This window comes from Topomyia yanbarensis, chromosome 2 (genome assembly GCF_030247195.1).
Source record: "Topomyia yanbarensis strain Yona2022 chromosome 2, ASM3024719v1, whole genome shotgun sequence".
Taxonomy (NCBI): Eukaryota; Metazoa; Arthropoda; class Insecta; order Diptera; family Culicidae; genus Topomyia; species Topomyia yanbarensis.
The window spans coordinates 203961809-203983240 of NC_080671.1; the positions used below are offsets into that span (position 1 = coordinate 203961809).

General features: G+C 37.6%; 1 protein-coding gene across 1 annotated transcript in view; it reads left to right on the forward strand.

Moving 5' to 3' along the window:
• The first annotated feature begins 9390 nt into the window (after window positions 1–9390).
• LOC131682745 (DNA mismatch repair protein spellchecker 1) overlaps window positions 9391–21432 on the forward strand; it is a 67088-nt gene continuing 55046 nt past the window's right edge. Inside the window, exons 1-2 of the mRNA XM_058964463.1 lie at window positions 9391–9774; window positions 9831–9880. Coding sequence (XP_058820446.1) covers window positions 9738–9774; window positions 9831–9880 — 87 coding nt within the window. The 5' untranslated portion in view covers window positions 9391–9737. The remainder of the gene's footprint in view (window positions 9775–9830; window positions 9881–21432) is intronic.

Here is a 21432-nt window from a genome sequence, read left to right on the forward strand (position 1 = left end):
GTTGGATTGATTAGTTCCAGATATATTTTGGCGAAATGTGAGTTAATAAAACAGTCATTATTATGTGTATTATAGCAACATATCTAAATATGACAAAGAAATTGGCTGCACTGCCAACCTCGCTAGTTCCATACAGTCATCTGTCAACAATTATTCAGCAGGGCACAAGAAAGGAAAGAAAACTCTTCAAGAAGAAGAGAAAGAATGGTTCGGAACATTAATTAAACAAATTTTGTCATTTTTTAGTGAATTTGTTTTATACCTGTAAAAATAAGCAAAAAAGCCCACTACGTCATTTGTTTTATTCTTTTCTTTTTCATATCCTCCTGATTCATCAGCTTCATCGAAAAAACATACAACCTCACTCATACAGAGAAAAAATGCTCGTACCTGTATCCGTCTTGAGTTGCCTCGTCTTATCATAGCCTTTACCCTATATTATTTATTATCTTGGTCGGAGTTATTTTTGTCAGTGAGTGTTCCTTCATATTCATTTGTGAGTGGTTCATTGGAATGGTTCACTTCCATTAGCTGAGACCGTGCTAATGTGAGGTTGGTGCTCAATAGAAACTAAACAGGCAAAAACGTCAAATGACCAGAACCTGTTATTCAATTGACAGTGAACTTTGAGTGACTCAAACGAAGACGGCAGCCGAACTCAACTGATATAGTGGTGGTATGTTTACAGTGAAAGGCTCGAAGTTTCACTTGAAACGATTATTTTCGTTTGAAATTGATATTTTACCGCACTGCATCTGGCACAAGAAAGGCATGATAACCAAAAATACGAAGCCAGTTGTCTCTTTTTGTCTTAGGTTTACCCGGATCTCATTTGACTGGTGCTCACTGGGTAAATTGAAAGCGGATCTATTCATTTGAGAGGATCAAACGAAGGAGGTTGAATATGAATTGCGACTCATTTGAAAGCAGCGGTGAGTGAAGTGCCATGAACCCAGCTTCAGATCAACAGCAACTGATGCGTTAAATGAATGTGAATGCTACCGTAGACGACTGAATGACTGCGTTCATTCAGTTTCGATTGAATGAAATGAAATTTTACTGCACTGGCGATAACCTTATTGTCCTCATGTTTGCAGCTATTATACGCTGGTAGGCATTCTGACCAATGGAAACGTTCGTCGGTATGGGCATTGAACGATCAAAATCATTTCAACAATTTATCATCGACCGAATTCGTTACCTATAAAGTTCAGGTAAACTTCACCACCTAAAAATTTGTAATCAATCGGATCATCTTGATAGGACTTAACCCACGAGCAAACAATCAAAAGTGTACAAATCCTTATCCATCATCCAGAAAGCAATCGTTTTATAGCCCAATGCTTGATCTTGCGATTCAGCATATGCCACCGGGTTTTACATCTAGCGCCGATTGGTCAATGTATGAACCAGGTTCCCATTGTTCCAATCCTCATCCCTCTTGATTTGATATTCTTTCAAAGAGCATCGAAAGTATTCAAGTAATGTAAATTTTAAAAGTCCGTGTAAACAAGTCTTAGATAAACAAGCACACTGAACTGTCAGAAAAGTGAGGTTATACATTTTCATACAATGCTCTATGTTTTTGACAGATGTAAAGCGGACCCTACACGAGCAGAAATATTGACAATAAACCAATTATTGATCAATATATTGATCGTGTAAGGACATTTTGAAAATATTGATTCTGTAGGATTCAAATGGGATTGACGTATTGAAGCTGTCTTGACAATATTTTTATTGACAATATTCTTGTCTCTTGTAGGGTCCGCTTAAGAATGAATCATTCAGCATCAGTGATGCCAGGTCTTTTTAAACAATAGCCTGCAGTAAAAATATAAAAGTCTGCTGATTGCTACAAAAATCTTCAATAAATTTGACATAGAAATGTAGCATGTATATATTTTAAATGATCAAAAATGTTGAAGGCTGGTGTATAAATTGGCTGCCATAGGCTTTGTTCTGCTAAATATTTGCAATTTGCAAAAGATCTGTAGTGAAAATGCAAAATCTGCAGATTTACTAATATATATGCAGATCTGGCATCCTTTTAGTATTCCCCACAGGAAATTCATCCAAATGGTGTAAAAATACGAGGAAACAAGGCAAGATAGGTATTCAGAATATGGGGTTAAATGAGCAACTTGCACTATTTTTGATTTTTTCAATAGTTAGAGGTACCAAATCATCGCGGCAATAGGCAGTAACGAATTGGAGATAAAAAAGGAAGCATCCTATCATATAAAATTTTTTGACGAGAAAGGTCTATTGTTAGCTACAGCTGCAGCTGCGTTTACCGAAAAAATCGGTTGCAATTCGCCTGACTTATTAGTTTCGACTAGATTGAGTATCGCTGATTTGTTTTCCGCCGTATAACAATCGCCCAATTACATTATAAGACTGATTAATTGCCTTATTGGTCGACCGATTTTTGTATGCCGATTGCGAGTAGCTAATAGTTTTGAATAGCAGATGTTCTGTATCCATATTTCGAGTTGAGTGCCGCTGTTGAATGGGACTACAGTTAACTGTGCGGATCCGTACCGAAATCAGTTTAGTTTTTCAACTGAAAAACAATATTTGTATTTGACGTTCAATTTTAGTTGAGATCAGAAGTGAACGCCTACCGCGATCAAAAAATTGAATCTAAATCACGGTTTGTCAAATTCGACAAGACTGTTGATTTGTCAAAATTGATATTGGACGGAGGACTTGTCAAAGTGGGGTGCGCATTTGAGGACGCAGCCACCAACAAAAAGCTGAATACAGTGAACAAAGATGGCAGGTGCTGCTCTCACGCAAGATGGAGAGAAAGGTGGGAACATTTGACACTTTTGAGTGTATTAGTTCTATACTTGCAAAATTAAGCATGGCGGCCGGGGCCCTTGAAGTGAACATAAACATCCGAACGAGCATCCTTATTCTTTGGCGCACGATGAAAAGTGAGAAAAGGCCGAGCTTCACCTCGGATCTACCGATTACAATACTTAGAGACACTTTTTGCCTCGAAAAAAAAACCGATAAAATTAACTATGACCGAACCGAAACAAAACTTATGGCAACAGAAAGCCCACTACGTCACTTGTTTGTGCTTTTCTTTTTCATATCCTCTTGTTTTTTCAACTTCATCAATGAAAAATGACAACCGCGCTCACACACAGAAAAAATGTGCACACTAGACTGCCCAGGAAAAAACTTTTAACGAAGTGATGTCTGAGTCAGTTTTGCATGGGGCCTAGCAGTGCATGATAGTGTATCAGTACTAGGTTCTAACAAACTAAACATTTTTGTGGATTAATGGTTAGATTTAGCTGAATAGTATGTTCTGAAGAATTGCAGTACATAATACGAGTTATATTTTGGTTAGAAAATTTTAGTTCAATCTGTGACCGCATAGATGGCGCCAACACTAACTTTTCAACGGAGAGAGATAGAATATCGAGATGTTTGGAAGAATTACTGCAATATTCTTGTTCTACAACATTGTAGAAGACACCTAATTTCTATCTCTCTTCGTTGAAAAGTTAGTGTTGGCGTCATCTATGCGGTCAGTTGTGGAACTACAATTTTCTAACCAAAACATAACTCGTATTATGTACTACAATTCTTCCGAACATACTATTCAGCTAAATCTAACCATTATTCCATAAAAATGTTTAGTTTGTTAGAACCTAGTACTGATACACTACCATGCACTGCTAGGCCCCATGCAAAACTGACTCAGACATCACTTCGTTAAAAGTTTAATAACTTTTCCCATTGGAGTCGGATCGCTTTGCAGTCTTCAACAAAGTTGTAGATAATAAAATTATTCTTTCTTAAGTTTCACCACAGATGTGGTTTCACTTTTGGTGATAATCTGATGTATACAGTGCCACCTAGCGGCGAAAATGTGAGCAAGTGGGTTTTCTCCATGTAAATTGTCGAAAAATCCCATACAAACTTCAAGCACGTTGGTCCGGTAGCTAGACTTGTTCGATTTGGCTCAAATTTGGAGCAGACACTCCTGGTGGGACTAGGAATCGACTCAGGGGTGGGCCGATGGGGGTCATTTTTTTTCTGTCACTCTAGTGCACACCTGTATCCGTCTTGGCTCTCACCAACAGCTTCAAATGGGTCGATTACTATATTCATACACCGAGATAAAATAACTATCGAAATCCATAAGATGGAAACGATAACGTGTTGTGTTAAGATTTGTTTGGGTCATTTCATGATGTGGATGTTTACTTTTCGAGGCTATGACTGTCATACTTAATGTAATAAGAAAAAAAACTAATTTTATTAATACCAACAAATGTTCACACCTCTACCAACTTATGGGGCTGGATGTTGTTGGCTCGAATCAAAACTTGTCGAAAGTAAACAAAGTTCATTTCATATCGTCAACCTGGCGCCCAGGTGGTGAAATCAACGGAGTGCTGGAGCGTTGCCAAAAAATTTTTATTTCCAGATTAAATTTTACTAAACTTCCCAGTTAAGTTCAGCCGGAATGCTGGCTGGTTCTAATTCCTATCCCGGCTCCTATGACAGCCGATTCAAGTTAGAATGTTCAAGGGGTACCATTTCGATGCGGCTTAGCCGCATAACCGAGGCCTAGGAACCGAAGCGGCGCAAAGCCGCTGAGGATCCGCCGGGCGAGTTGGCCATCGACCCGCCGTCGGAAGCAAGCGAACCTGTGACCCACTCGTTTGCCCGGCTTACTCTAACATAGGGGCTATTCCTAGTTTAAGTCCGACTGAGCGGTAGCGAAGTCGGACAGCACGCGCAAAAGCGATGTGGCGTAGCCACATTGGGTGCTGCACACAAAATAAAATTGGCAACGCTAGTAAAATGTAAACACAAATGAACACTCCGGATGAACCTATCGTCAATTGACATTTCGACGAGTTTTGATTCGAGCCAATAATATGGGCCCAACTTGTGGTCATCTCAGCTGTCAATTCTAAATAACTATCCATATGTCAACTTTTGAAATAGTTCACTCTCTCGGTTAAATTTTTCCATTCACGAGAAAATAACTTTCGAACAGTCAAATTTTAACTAAAGGTTAAAAAATCGCCAAAGCCTAAGACAATATTAGGTTTGTTCCAGTACACGGAAGTCACTCCGGAGTAAACAGGAGCAAAGAAGAAAGAAGAGAGTACAGGAACGATTTTCTCCGGAGTACTTCCAGTTTCTCCTGGTACTGGAACAGACCTATTGTAACCTACTATCTTGATTTAAAAAAGTTTTTGTTGATGTTGTGAACAGAGATTCCAGGTAATATTTTGTGCCAATCTGTGTTAAGGAAAACGTACATAAATTTGTCTCAAAACAAGAGGTGGCAACCTTTCATTTTTTTTAGTTTTTGCGCGAGGGAAAAATTGAGAAATCTGTGCAAGTCTATGCATTATAAGAGAAAGCTGTGGAAATCTGCTTTAAAACAGAAAACTGGAAATTTCTGCGGTTTTAGAAATTGTGCAGCATATTGAAAATCTGTGAAACGTAGATTAATGTGCGTACCTGGCATCCCTGCGGTTGTGAATTGTAACTTACTCAATTTCTATTCCTCATTTGTGTGTGCTTATTTGGCTCGCATTGAGTTGAAAGTACAGTAGATATAATACTACAAAATGACATTACTGTTCGTCCAGAATTGCTTTTAATTATCAAATAGAACAGAAACTCGTCTTAAGGAAATTCAGACTGCTAGCGGTGGGTTTATGAGAAAAACAATATAAATTTAAATAATTTTCTTTACTCTAAATGACAAGCTTTTATACGCCAAAGTAAGGCTGCTTACAGAGTGGCGGCGAGAAGCTGAGCTGGTGCTGATGCTGACATTAGAAAGCGAGATGCGAGAAACCTGCTTGCTGCAAACCAAAGGGATGATGTCAGAGTGAAAGCTGAGCGGATCGGCGCCGACTGCCTGCTTTTACTCAGACAGGTTCCATTTGATATGCTGCAAGCAGGTTTCTCGCTCAGCTTCTCGCGGCCACTCTTTAAGCACCCTTAGGCTAGGTAACACTAATAGAGATTATCAATTGGGAGCCTAAAACAATGAAATTAAAAAAGCGTTTAATACATTCATTGGTCATGAATACTCACACTTATAAAGTTATATGTAGGTTGGTATATGTCATTTTTTGACATATAATGATTTTACCCATTATTGCGAATGTGCTGTTTAGCCAATAAGTGAGTCTTCCCAGTTTTGCCGCAGATGGGTCGTATAAAACTCATTTACGGGTACTTTTTTAACCGTGTAGGCAGAGACCGCTCTGATAGATTTCTGTAAGTCTTGGTTTGGCAGCCCTGTCAGATTTCTGCGCGTATCCTGCCGGGTTAGATGAGCTAGGGCAAACTTGGTTTCGCTCGCGTTTTCTGGCAAATTTTGACAGAAACCGAGCAAAACCCTCACATAACTCGGACATAAACAGTGCAAAGATCGTGGCAATTCCTACCTGGTAGAATTTAGCTCGAATCGAGCAAAACATCTGACAAAGATGTGGCAGGAAGCGTGCAGAGATCTTGGCCGTACATTTCTGGCTGGATTCTGGATAAAAATGAGCAGCATCGGTTGGTTTAACCGCTTCTGTCAGAAACGCTTGTTGCATTTGAGCGAATTCGTTGCCCAAATTCTCGCACAAATTCGACACAGATCTTTCATTAGGGCCTAAGTCGCAATGTACTCAAATGGAGAAAAATCAGTTTCAATATTCGGCGGTTTTCTAAATGTAGTTTTTATTGTAGGTATAAATTACTTTATGACCGTGTTTTTCCGGAAGCATTTTTCGTTAAACCTTATGGCAATATAACAAAGAATTTAATTCCTATGTGCTTTTAGTGGGTAGAAACTAAAAAAATGCTTACGCCCAATTTGCATCCCAGTCGTGATTTCGCCCTTCAGCAACCACCATTTGCGGAAGGGCTAAACCGTGTACATAATTTTCAGAAGGGCGCGGTAAATGGGCTAAACTGACTCTGTCTTGCTGGGTAGGGCTGGGTAAATGGGCGAGCTTGACAGTATACTTTTTAATAGGGCTCAGCAAATGGGCGCATAGAAACCCAATGTAAAAGAAAGGGCGCGTGAATTTTTTCTTCAAATTTCATGAAAATATCGAAATATTCGAATGTTTATGTGCAACAACTATCGAGTAGACATGATCATAGTAGATCTTGCTCATCATTTATATAACAGAACCGCCGTTTATTCTTTTATTTGTGAATAATAACCGTACGCCCGCTTCTGTCTAAAAATGTAAGTGTGGCCTTTATATTCCATATGAGAAGAAGGGCCTAAGTCGAAATCTCGAAGAAAATGCATATTTCGCCGTTTTGTTTTCTTTAATTATACATTGAACTAAAAACCATTTTAACTAATTTTCACCTCAATCTGGTAGTATTTTTGTTGCATAATGTCGTAATAGCAAAAACGCAGTTTGTTTACATTTGCGATTTAAGCCCTAATGAAAAATCTATGTCGAATTGCGCAAAATGCTCGTAGAAACTCTGCCACCCAGTTACGCTCATTCCGGAACCGGTTCGAATTTCTGAATGGAGTCAGTATGGATTCCAAATTAAATGCAACAACCGATTCCGACTCAGAATCGGTTGTTGCATTTGATTTGGAATCCATACTGACTCCATTCGGAATCAAATTCCGAATGGTTTGACCGGGCAGCACTCTAATGGCGATTTCGCTTGAACCTGAAACCAAATACAATTTGTATTTGCTGAAACTGAGTCAGGTTCTAACCCCAACTGCTGTCAGTTCATACATTTTGACAGCAGTTGGGGTTAGGAACTGACTCAGTTTCGCCTCAAACAAAAACCACATAAGAATGTATAACAAATTTGCATCAAATTGAAAAAATGCATTTAATTTCCATTTTTGCACCAGTTTTGCACTGCCTCGCAGAAAAGTTTGTTTAACAAACGTCCTACGCTGATCCACTATGTTTGACGTTTTGTTAAATGTAGGGCTAGTTTTTCTGTACACGCAACCGTAAAATAACCTACAAAATAAGTTCTTTTAACTTAAATTTAGGTACTTTTGAGCTGTGCATCTCTTTCGCACTTATTAGTGTTGTCAAAAACAAAACGAGAGATTCGACCCAGTCGAGGTCTTCCGTGCAGTAAGGTACTTTTGAGTTGTTTGGGGTATACTCAAAATTAGGTAAATTCAACTTAAATTTAAGTAAATTAAACTCAAGGTTGAGTTATTATTTTTGCCGTAGTTAAATGGAAACTACCTTCAACACCGAGGGGAACGTCACTTCAGAATGATTGTTTTATTCCGTTAAGTTTTACACGAATTCGTACTTTTTCCGGTAATTTTAGAAAATTTTGACAATGTTCTAACAAATCGAGCATTGTTAAGAAAAATCGAAGAAATTACAAAAAATCTATCCAATCTCAAGCAAATTTTGCTCGAATTTCGACGATTTTGATGGAACTGGCAACTCTGTATACTCAATGTTTGAATCTTTCAACAATTCTGGCAACAAAATTTATGTTTTTGTTTTGATTTGGTCATGCAGTTATGCTGCTGGTAATGCTTTGTTTTGGTTTCATCGAGCACTGAAGCTGTCAAAACGTGAATTTCGAGCATTTCATTTTGTTTTTCATGACACATTTTAAATCATCTTCGGCCATTTGAAACTTTTTTTTGGCAATGTTGAAAATGCGAATCCATTTCGAACTAACTAATGTTAATCTTTATCAATCTGTTCAGAAATATAAATTTTATGTTCATTTCATCAACAAATCAAGGAGTGTCGTTCCCCTCGTTCAACACGGTTTACCTAATTTTACATTCCTGCTCGATAATACGAGATTGAGTCAAAAGTACTGAATTTTAGGTAGTTTTTCGGTGGCGTGTAGGGTTTTGACGTCTTACACGCAACGCAAACGATATTGCACGCAACACAAAATACATTATGAATTTCTTTTTTGATGGAAATAAATGCCTCGACAAATACATGATTACGGCCTAAAAGCCAACTGTCAAAATCCACTTTGAATGGAAATTCCAGACAAACAGTTACTAGTCGAACACAGTTCACAACAGTTTATGAATGAGAAAGTTTTTCTCTTTCGTTTATTATCAACATCTGTGATTGGCGTGTAACGGTTTGTCCGGAATTTCCATTCAAAGTGGATTTTGACAGTTGGCTTTTAGGCCGTAATCATATGATTGTCGAGCATTTAATTTCGCTGATTTTTTAAAATGCATCACAAGTGATCTGATCTGGGGCAGCATCAACTTCGCTTTGCTCAACTTTTGCTAACTTTCTGCTGTAGTGAGGAGTTCAAACAATCACCAAATAATTAGTATCCTATTTCACAGAACTTTTGCAGTATACTTCACTGGATACCCAGAGATGCCAGGTTTGCAGACAAGTCTGCAAATTGGCAGACTTTTAATTTAAGCTGCAGATTTTTTCGATGATGCAGATATTTGCAGATTTTTTAGTTTGGTTGCAGATATTTGCAGATTTTTTAGTTTGGTTGCAGATATTTGCAGATTTTTGGATATAAAGGCTTTTGGTTACACTAGGTTTCCTGACATTTTTTGTTCTTCCCAGACTTTTAAAATTATTATCGCAGACATTTGAAAAAAGTACCTGGCATCTCTGATGGCGATCCGCAGTCGGGTAATCTGAGTTTTGTTTACAGTCTTTACGTTAGTTTGCGCTAAATTTAATTTGATTGGATTTATCACCACCGTTAACTTCAATTGTAGTTCAATAATGGCTAATCTGAAGCCGCTTCAATGTCTTAATTTGGGTAAATATTTTTAAGATGCGTTAAGAAATGCAATTAATTTTGAATATTTTTTACAGACACTAATCAACAAAAAAAATTCATGAAATTTTATAAGTCCTTACCAGATGTAAGTAATAACATACTATTCCAGTATATTTGAAGTCTTCCGAGCTCACTGTTATTCTGGAATGTAGGTAAATGTTCCGGGTAATTGTTTACTTTAGCTACTTTTCTCCCTGTAAGTGGAAAACATGTTTTTCTTTCGTGATTATGCTAGTTTAGTGTTGTAGATTCATAAAAATGAGGCGGAAAGCAATTTTTAATAATTCATTAATTAGCTTTAAAGTAAGTTGTACCTAATAACTTTGTTCATAGGGTTATTGTGCTCCCGAAAGTAAGGTTTTTGGCGAAGCTAGTTTAGCCGCATAGCCGTAGTCCTCGTACTCGTCATCGGAAACGTAAGCGAACCTGTGATCCACTTGTTTGCCCGATATACTCAAACATAGCGGCTATCCCTAGTTTAAGTCCGACTGAGCGGTAGCGAAGTCGGACAGCATGAGAAAAAAATCGATGTGGCGTAGCCACATTAGGCATTAACAATGTTTTATTTAGTAACAATAGGATTGTATTCATCGGCAAAAATTAAATTATTGTCACTGCCTAATGTGGCTACGTCACATTGTTTCAATTGGGTGCTGTCGGACTTCGCTGCCGCTCACTCGGACTTAAACTAGGGATAGCCCCTATGTTTGAGTATACCGGGCAAACGAGTGGATCACAGGTTTGCTTGCGTTTCTGATGACCGCTGAGGATCCGCTGGACGAGCCTTCCTTGTACTTACAAGGAAGGCTCGTCCAGCGGATCCTCAGCGGCGTAGCCGCATTAAACTAGCTTCGCCAAAAACCTTACTTTCGGGAGCACAATAACCCTATGTGCAAGGTTAGTAAGTAGAACTTATTTTTAGTGTCATTAATAAATTATTAAAAATTTTCGCTTTCCGCCTCTTTTCTATGAATCTGCAACACTAAACTAGCATATTCACGAAAGAAAAACATGTTTTCCACTTACAGGGGGAAAAGTAGCTAAAGTAAACAATTACCATGTTCCGAATCACGGGTCTTTCGGACAATGGGTCAATTTTGTTTGGAAATTGTTTTAAATGGCCTATTTAATAATAATCGATGAAAAAATAGGGGGAAAGCTTTAGAATAGTTTAAACAAAAAAATATGGTCTTAATAATCTTACTAACAGAACTATTGCTTATAAGAAAGTGACGTTTTGGGCAAAGATGTGTGATGCGGCTTGGCCACATAACCTAGTCCGCCGGACGAAGCGGTCTTTGGCTTGCCGTTCAAAGTACAAACAGATCTGTGATCCTCGTTTGCCCGGTATACACAAACATAACGGGCTCTCCTTGGTCCAACTAAGCGACAGCGAACGAAGCGATATGGCGTAGCCACATTTTGCAGCGACAATATTTTATTTTTGTTAATGAATACTATCCTACTGCGTGGGTGAACGGAGAACAGTGAGTCTAGTTATGTGTGGTATGCAAACTAGGCTCGATGGCGGATCCAATTCATAGTGTCTCAATCATATACATTGATGTTGTTTCCAACTGTTCTCAACTCCTATTCGACAGCTCTCACAACGCCACCCACGTTACGGCTTGGTAAGGCCAAACTGGTGTCGAGGGGGGTCAATTGAGGTTGTGACGTATTCTTGATGGTCACATCATTAGCTTCTGCATTAGAATCGTTAGACAGCCTTAGTTGATTACAGAATTAGGGAGTTTTTTATAAAAATATTTATATATTATTTTTGCTTCAGGTAGTTGATAGAGTCGAGCGTCTCATGTACGGGTTCCGACGGAAGTTGAGGATTCGATGAAAGAAATCTCTTCTATGCGACGGTCGACCGACGGAGTCGAAATGCCGGAGGAGATAGGCAGCGGCAGGCGAGTTTAAAATGAGAGAATGAGATTACCATTAAAATGAAGTCTGTAAGTAGCACTAATAAAATTCTTAATTTCAGGAACTGTACGGGATGGCGGTGGGCCTGTGGCCTTCGACTGGCATGGTCCATTCTCCTTGATTCGGAAGTCTTCTTGTCTGGTTGCTAGATATGTGCTCCTACTTGCAAGTTGATTAATTCGCTTGGGTGGGGGATATGTGGATCCTATTAGTTGTCGACTCTTTTGATCGTCGGTATGAGGCTAGTTCAGGAAAGGAGTGCAGGACTGGCACCTAAGAGATAGTTAATTATTCAGGACTTTTTTTTTATGATTATTAAACTCGACCAAGCGCACCGGCTCTCAGAAATGATAAGCAACCCTTTCGGGTCGGTGTGGTCTATTCGAGTCGAACCAGGCGAAATCCTAAAATACCTTCACTGGTCTAGCTACTCAGGATAATAATAATAGAAAATTGAGGGTTTGCCTGGTTCATAATGTAATGAAAACGTATATTGACTAGAACAGGGATAATCGAATTATGTTATAAGATAGAGATGAAACAGCACAGTTGTAGGAAAAGTATTCGCGAGTAAGGACTAATACTGCTAGTATGTATGTTTACCGTTTCAATTAATAGTCGATTGATCCGCTTCGGACCTAGGTGACAAAAAGGAGATTAGGAAGAAACAGAAGCGGATTCAATGCGAAATTTTCCAATATGACGTTGACCCTAAGGCGATGGTATGATGATTTTCCATAGGATGACAGACTAGATGGCACGACGTTACACGCTCTAAACTTGTGCCAAATAGTTTGTATGTTTTATATGAGCAATGTATCCCTGAGCAACTTGGAAGGACAGCCTCTGAGCCGCCAAAACGCTCATGGGAAGCCGGGTGCCCGGTTGTAGGTGTGACCATAAAGTACTGCACACACTGCCAAGTGCAACGGTGAGATGCGCATAGGTTGCGGAAATAGGTTGTTGAGACAGCCCGATTGCACACTGATAAATAACAATAATAATACTATCCTATTGCTACCAAATAAAACATTGCTAATTCCTAATGTGGCTACGCCCCCATATTTCAGTATTACCGGCAAACGAGTGGTTTGTTTGCGTTTTCGATTGCGAGATTAAGACCACCTTTTCCCCGGATTCTCAGGGGTTCTGTGTCGCTTCGAATCCTTGGACTCGGCTAGGCGGCCGAGCCGCATTATCTTACCTTCGCCATGTTACTTTCTCATGCGCAACACCACTGTTAGTAAGGGTAGAACGAACAACTTATTTTTTAAGTTTTAAATACTTTAATCCTTTGCAAGGCAATGGCAACTATATTGCCACCAACAATATATATTTTTATAGGCCTAATAAAATAATAGAATCAAATAGTTTTGTGTTTGTAGCAAACTCATCACTACTGAAAGTACTCGATAATATTTTGGACGTGGACGATTGCACAGAATACCACATGAGTTGACCTGTAATCTATTAATGAAATATGTTTGATTAAACGGTGCTACAGTGATTTTGCACGTTTCAAGTGACCTAGTATAGGTTGTAGATCTCGCCAAATGTTACACAAGACAATGTATGAAAAATGTATACCCTCAAAATCTTGATTTATGGCAAAAAACTATTTTTCGAGAGTTTCGGCATTAAACAATTTTCTACGCGGTCTTTTTTCAACTGATTTTAAATTTGTGTTCTGGAAAGAAGAAGCAAAGACCTTTCTAACGGTATGCTATGCTATGTTCTTTTGTCAAAGATACTTTGCGGTTTTGGGTTAACAATATGTAAATAATTATGATTTTGGAATTTTTCCATGAAAATTATGAAAATTACTCAACATTCTTCTAAATAAGCGTCTTTGTTTTAATAAAATATTAGAGAGAGCGTTCAATTTTGTATCCAACGAACTGTTTATCATCAAAATCGGTTAAAAAATGACAGTTATTATTTTTTTAAAATTAGGAATTTGCTCGCGTGAACTCTTAAGAGGTTAGTGAGGTATTGTCTCGCACTATAACATGCTATAATTATACCTTCCGTTATTTTTTCGGATTTCAAACTCAATGTGTGGGAAACATACTTTTGAATGTATACGTATAGAGCTTCCATTTCCCGGCGGTTTTCAATTTCCCGAGATTCGGGAAATAAATAAGTTTCCCGGGAAACTCCGGGAATCCAGAAGAAAAATAAAAAGGTGAATGATTTTCTTGGAAAAAAATAAGTTGAAAAGTTTTCATGTATATCTGTCCTAGAAGCAGTTGTCAGAAAACGGCGATTTGGTGTCCTACAAATTAATTAAGTTTCTACATTAATTTAGAGCATTCAATGTATATATTTTATTTATGTTCACGTTATACTAATTTTAGTCTTGGTGGGAAAGGAGGGAGGGGGGGTTGCTTCTCTAATCTTGCGGTCATCACATAACATGATTTGGTATTCTTAGTATGTATAACAAACATAAAAGATGTGACACAAGGTGCTAAAAACGCACAAAAATCCCACCAATTCTATTTTTCATTGGATTGTCTGCTTTAAAGATATTGCCAAGGGCCATTCATAAATGATGTCGCGAATTGATAGTTGGGGAAAAACCATGAATTACCGAGAAAAAAATTTGAGACGTAGGGGAATTGTGGGAAAAACCGACACTGTGGGTAAAACCGACACCCCACAACTTTTCCTAGAAATCAAATTTTTATTCATTTCATAATGATACAATATTATTAGTACGTTTATTTAGAGCATTTGAAGAAAAATTGGATTTACGTTAGTGCGCCGAATGTCATAAAAATTAACAAAACATTCGACAGCAGCGTTCATACTCGTCTGGATGTAAAATTTCGTTGGAAGATTTTAAGGTTTTAACCGAACGAAAGCTTTTCAAATCACCCCATTTTTCAGTACCTATTATTATCGGCCTGTCCTATGATCAACTAGGTGCATTAAAGACGAGTTTGAAAAATTCAATATTTTTAAATGCTTTTATAAAAAAATGTGCGCTGTTGGGGTAAAACCGACACCCTAAGGTTAGGGTAAAACCGACACCCTGTTAAGATGGTTGTGTATAGTTGCGATTCATTTCAAAATACTGGGGATCTTTGTGACACTTCAATTAGCCTATTAAAACACTATAGTATTAGCAGAAATACACAGAAATACTTTTATTGTGTTTATTTCTTGTAAGTCTCTTTAAAAATCAAAAATTGGAATTTTTGCTTATCTGATTCTAACGAAGCTTTTGCTATTTCTGCAAAAAGGTCATCAAACCGAATTTCTAGTGTTCTCTTGGTTTGTCATAGACGAATTTTATCACAATGAGACAATGATATTATGTATACTCCAATAGATCGTTGATGATCAGAGTCCGAAAAATCAAATCTGAAAAAGATAGTTTTACTAAGAAGTGTGTGTGTGTCACTTATAAGTGAATGAATCCAATTAGCAGAACGTAGAACGCTTGAAAATATTCTCTTATGAAATAAAATGACACTGGAGGTTGCAATGATGTGCGCAAGGATTATTTGGAAATACTCATATCAATAAATAATCCTATAGCATAAAATACTCTTATTTATAGTACTACGCTTTCGAACTTTCTTCCCCTCTTTACATGATGAAGCAATAAAAAGCACATATTTGCATCATACATACTCACATTTTATTAATCACGCATATATCTCATTTTTAATAAAGATAAAGATTTTAGTAAAGTGGAGAGAAAATAAATTAAAGGGGGTGTCGATCTTACCCCTATGGGGTGTCGGTTTTACCCGCAGTGCTTACAAAAAGTCACTTTGTTTTCCAAGTTTTACAACCAATATTTTTTAATGAAATTAATTTTTTGAAGCGCTGAAAAAATTAAGTCTTGTTAAGAATTTTCTGAAGAAGAATTCTGCATAAAAATTATAATTTTATTGGTTTTGTGGCAACTTAGAAAAAGTGTTAAGCTTAAGGTGTCGGTTTTAACCATAATTCCCCTACTAGTGGAGCGGGGTTAATAAAACCAACAACAATTTTTAGACGTTTTCTGCGAGACATTGTTTATGAATGGACTCCAAACAAACAATATTCCATAACGAATATCACGTAACATCGATGACAGAGCAGTGGCATCAAGGCCAAAATCCCCCTGGGTCGTGCAAAACTGAGAAGCAACATCAATTTCGGCACAGAGAACAAACATCCATCTCAAGCGTAAAATTTGAGTAAAAGGCACATCCAAAGATAATCGAGAGGTTACTACCAAAGGTGGTTCTGTCCTGCCGTTTAGTGCGTATGTGTTACGGAATTGATATCAAAGTGATCGTTATAATTATGTGATATGCCAGTATGGTGGTCATAATGGTCTAGCAAATATTTGTTCAAATGACAAAACAAACATTTTAAACTTGTTTGTTCGAAACTGGATATCTGTTCTCTGTGGCTTAGTTGTAACAATTAAAATCTTATATTATTTTTGATTTTCAAACAAAGCGATTATTAATACACACTAGAACAGGAATCATAACTGGCAGAATACATAGTTACAGGGATATTAGTATTCGTGGACATTGCGATTATCAGCGCTCTCTGAATAAGTTAATATTCGATTGATCCGCTTCAGACCTAGGGGACCCAAGAGGAGATAAGGAACAAGACAGAAGCAGAATCAATGCGAAGTTTTAATTACATCACTTACGATTTAAAACGCGTTGTTAGTAGCTTGATACATTGGACTAGACAAAATAGTGGACTTGACGTTATACACTTCGAGACAAACAGGCGCAAAATTTAGTACAGGTCGCGGAACGGACCGAGATCCCCTAAGCTCTAAGCTGCAGTCCTATCAGCCCGCTAAAAAAAGTTATACTAATGCCAGTCTTGATACTAATCCATGAAAAATAATGGCTTAAATTTGCCTCGGACAGACTCCACGAAATTTTTGTATAAATTCGGAGCAGATTGTCTGGCCAGATAAGCATATACAGTCTATGACATTTGAAATTATTCCGGATCATTTGCAAGGGGTTTGGTTGAATATTTTGCAAAATTTTAATGATTAGAGCCAATTGTGCACCAATATAGATCAGAGAAAGAACAACAATAAAGCAAAGCCCTTTGTTTAGCGAAAATTTTCATCAAGGTACATTATTGGGTTATCAAAAAAATACAAGATCCAAGATACTTTGAATTCTCTGCTTTAAAGGAACACTCTAACCTGCACATGAAAACTAAATAAAAATGGTTTATCGTGCAAATTGCTTGGATTTGATCATAATGAAAGCTAATTGGAATACCATCCTTGACACGATGTACATAACAAGATGGTACTTTTCCAGCTCTACAACATTTCTTGACATACAATAAGAACCACAATATTACTTGAAATACAGCAGATTAAGAGAGAACTGTTTTGTTTTGCTAAATAAGCTTTCCAGACTATATTCTATCGGCACGTCACTTTGGTACGTCACTTTTTTATCGTGGCCATTTCAGAATTTAAAAAAAAAATGCGGTGGCAGATGTGGATTTTTCTACATGGAAAGGTAAAGTTTGACCAAGTGCAGTATGAGGCTAACCCTAATAATAAAAATCGTACACGAACTTCAACCCATATACTACCCATTTTCGCATATTTGTTTTGTTTTCTATGGGATTTCCTATCTTTATGGGACTGACTTGCGATCATAGGCAGTATAGTTCATCGCTTCCACTATTTGGTTCCATATTGGTTGAATGATACCCTGAACAGGTTGTTAGGCTCTTGAATCATACGATTTGTATTTGAGAGGTTATTCTCTTACCCAAACCCATGTCAAATGTGCGAAATCGTAGGGAGAAAGTTTTTGCCAGGGTCAATGGATTATTCAGATAGAAAAACATTTACTTTTCTGTATTCTAGCAAGGCTTGTTGGAAAGGTTGCATGTGCAAATGAGAGCCTCTCTTCCGCTAATAACTCATTGTCCTATAATATTTTAGTCGAAACATAGTCTTCCAACATTTTCGCTCTCATTTGTACAATTCAATGCCCTTTTTGCCTTTCTCATATAGAAAGGTTATGCAATCACTCTAAAAATCGTCAACATAAAGCCCGATTCAGACCATACATCAGCTTCCGTCAACGTCAACGGAACGTCACCGTTCCGTCACGATAAGTTTAATACTTTTCTCTTGTGCCCGTTCACATGTGCCGTACGTCAAAACGTTCCGTGCCGTTGATGTTGTGTGTGAATGCTTCCATTTAACTGCATGTAACTAATTTTGACGTTCCGTTGACGTTGACGGAAGCTGATGTATCGTCTGAATTGTCCTTAATCCCGGCCCGGAGGGCCGAATGTCATGCCATTCGACTCAGTTCGTCGAGATCGGAAAATGTCTGTGTGTGTGCGTATGTGTGTATGTGGAAAAAAATGTTACCTCTGTTTCTCAGAGATGGCTGGACCGATTTGCACAAACTTAGTCTCAAATGAAAGGTACAACCTTCCCATCGGCTGCTATTGATTTTTTTTTATTGATTGGACTTCCGGTTCCAGAGTTTCGGGTTGCGTCCACACAGCAAATGCTCATAAAAGCCAAAAATAAAAAATTATCAAAGGGGGAGTAAGGAAAAATTTCAAAATCGAATTTGCATTTTTGATGCCAAATGACTTTAAAATGCATGAAACGTTGATATTTGATGAAATCTCGAAAAAAATTTGACTAAAATTGACTTTTTTGGACTTTTGTCTTTTTGACCTTTTTGTCTTTCTCACATAGAAAGGTTATGCAATTACTTTAAAAATCGTCAACCTAATCCCGGCGATTTTTTTGACTTATTTAGGCGTAGGTAGGAGTATGCAATGAGGGGTTGCTACTTTAAAATTGAAACTAGTTGAAAATTTTCGGCAGGGTCCGGACCCCCCGGATCCTCATCCTTGATCCGCCGCTGGTTTCAAGCGATGTTTCAGTGTCGACACATAGCATCTCAAGATCGTGGCTGTCGATCCATTGTATGTATGTGCAAATCGTAGTGAATATGTAATATTAATTTCCACCGTTGTATTGAACATGGAATCGTAGTTTGGACAAATGAGAAAGGCACAATTGCACCACTAGGTGGATTAAAACAGGTTTTTATATATGAAGGTGTTCATTTAGGCCCACATGCGGTAGCTTAATGACGCGGATTGTTAATTTTGTTAAGTATATTGAATATGTTATTGGATTTAGAGGCGGTTTGCTCCCCTTTTATGTTTGTAAGGGAATAGGTAGGGATCGATAGAGTCGTTGTCGCAGTTTGCCAGGACATACTGGACTAACACATGACGTGATCTGCCTCGGACCCGAAGCACTAGGGGGACATGACATGGACATTCATCGTAGCCAACATCAATACCTTGTATACGTAATCTAACTGAAACACCAAGGCAAACGTTTTTGAACTGATCAAATCAGGGTAGCCGAAATCAAATACAGGTTACATGGATGATGACTTTAATTTTACTATTCGACATATTTATCGAAGTTTGCTCTGAAAATCTAGCGAAATCGTCTTAGGGCACCAGCGGCTGCTCACTCAGTGGGCCATAAGCGCGACTTCCGGAGGGTTAAAGAATCTTGCATTTACATTTGAGAGATCGAAAATAAAAGTCGCAAGGATAAAACATACTCTGTAGAATCCACTCCAGATATCTTAGCATGTAAAAATCGAATGTAAACATCAAGCGTAAAAATCGGACAGATATCCTTGAGCATAACAATCGCTTAGAATATTCTCACCCGAAAAAATCGGCAAGGATGAACCTCCAGTATAATTCGCTCAGAGGAAATTCCGTACAACGTTACATTCAAGATTAAAAGTTGGATAAAGAAAAGTCCATAATCGAAAAGCTCCTGTCCAATTTTGAAACTTGAAGTTTAAATTCAATTTTCACATTCTAATATATTTAATACGGGTTTTACGAAGCATTTTCTGTTCCTGCGACTTTAATTTCGATCCATTCCATATTCCAACTAGTTTCATATAATACTGGGAACAATAGTCATTGTTACTCTGACAACTGAAAATTAGAATAAGCCCAAACTACTTTTATTCTGCTTGTTACTCATTTTAGGGGTTGCTATACTTTTAGCGAAATGAGGTAGGTATTCACACAAAATTTAGAAAATACCAATTTAGTTCGGTGAAAAGTGAGTAGTATGCAGAATGCGAGTGGCCTTGACATTCGTCATTAGTATGAACCGTAATCAGAACTCTCACAAATCACAATCCGAATTTTTTCGGCATCAACTACATCAGCAACAGTAGAAAAAATGTTTAGTTCGTTTAGGTGGATTCACAGTAAGAAACGAATCGACTTAGCCCAAACATTGAAAAGTGTTACCACTTATTTAACCACAATATTTGTAAAGAAATGTTGGATCACCGCTATAACAATGATTCAATCGAGGAATTCATATACATGCAAAACTTTATGACAATAATACTCATAAAATTTTTTTGGATAACAATACATTAATGTTCAATTACCAAAATATCAAAAAATGCAAAAAACCCAATCTTCCCGCGAAAAAACCGTTTTAACTGGGAAAAAACGTTGGGTTTTTTCCCCAAAATTATAAAAACCCGATTTGGTACATCAGTGCAAACAACACAATAATTATTCTCAGCAAGCCCTATACGACGGAGATGCGCATCAAACATGTAATGGTTGGACATGGGTATTTACATCGTACAAATAAAGTCCCGGTTCGCAAGAAAGCCCAAGTATTCGTTGATACCTTCGGAATAATAGAATATCCTCAGATATTGACATGTTCATTGGATCATATTCGTCTAATGCGCCTTCTCATTGCCCGGGATAGAGCTGTGTGGCCAACCAAGGTAATCTGGTAGGATTTTTCAGACGAAACAGTCAGATGTTCCCGTATTTTCCCTAGGAAATACGGTGAGTGCCAGCGTTGCCATAGTTGCGGATTTTTCCGCAATCCTGCGGATTTTCCGCAATTTGAAATAGAGTGGCGGATTTTTCTGCGGATTTTCTGAATTTGCGGATTTTTCATGAATGAATCAAATGGTTGGCCTTAATTTTTGAATTTAAAATTTCATGTTTAATCACAATACGTACATTATATTATTTAAATAAATTTAATTATGCAATAATTGGCGTACAGGGATGTAACCGACTTTCACATATAGGGGAACATGAGGTGACTTGACCAGGTTTTTGGCTCAACCTGTATAACTCTCTAAAAAGTTTTCATTTCCTCAAAACTCATTGAGATATGATGCACTAAGGTATTGTGCGTGGTCATGTTTTTTTTGCAGAATTTTTAAATTATTTTTGCAAAAGTTATAAAAGTTTTTCTGTGAACGCTTTTTCTGGTCAACTGCGGAGAGACTTGACCAAGGCCTGGGGAGACTTGACCAAGAAAATATTAAAAAATCAGGACGAAAAATAAAGACATAAAACATACTGTAATCCTTTTTTCATATTGTCCAAATCCTTGGGTAGCAGCAAAAAATACAAAAGGGTTGCGTTTCATAAATTTCCATTTTTAAATGTATTTCCTTTTAAGGATTATCTGTACTGCTTACATTGCATATTCACACGTTACGAACTTATCCATAACTTTCATTACTAATACTAAAAGATATAGACTGATATTTTAGGTGGGATTTTTGTGTGACGTGATAACATTTACAGTAGGAACCACAGCATAGTATATATCAGAAATTTGGTATCTTTCTTCAG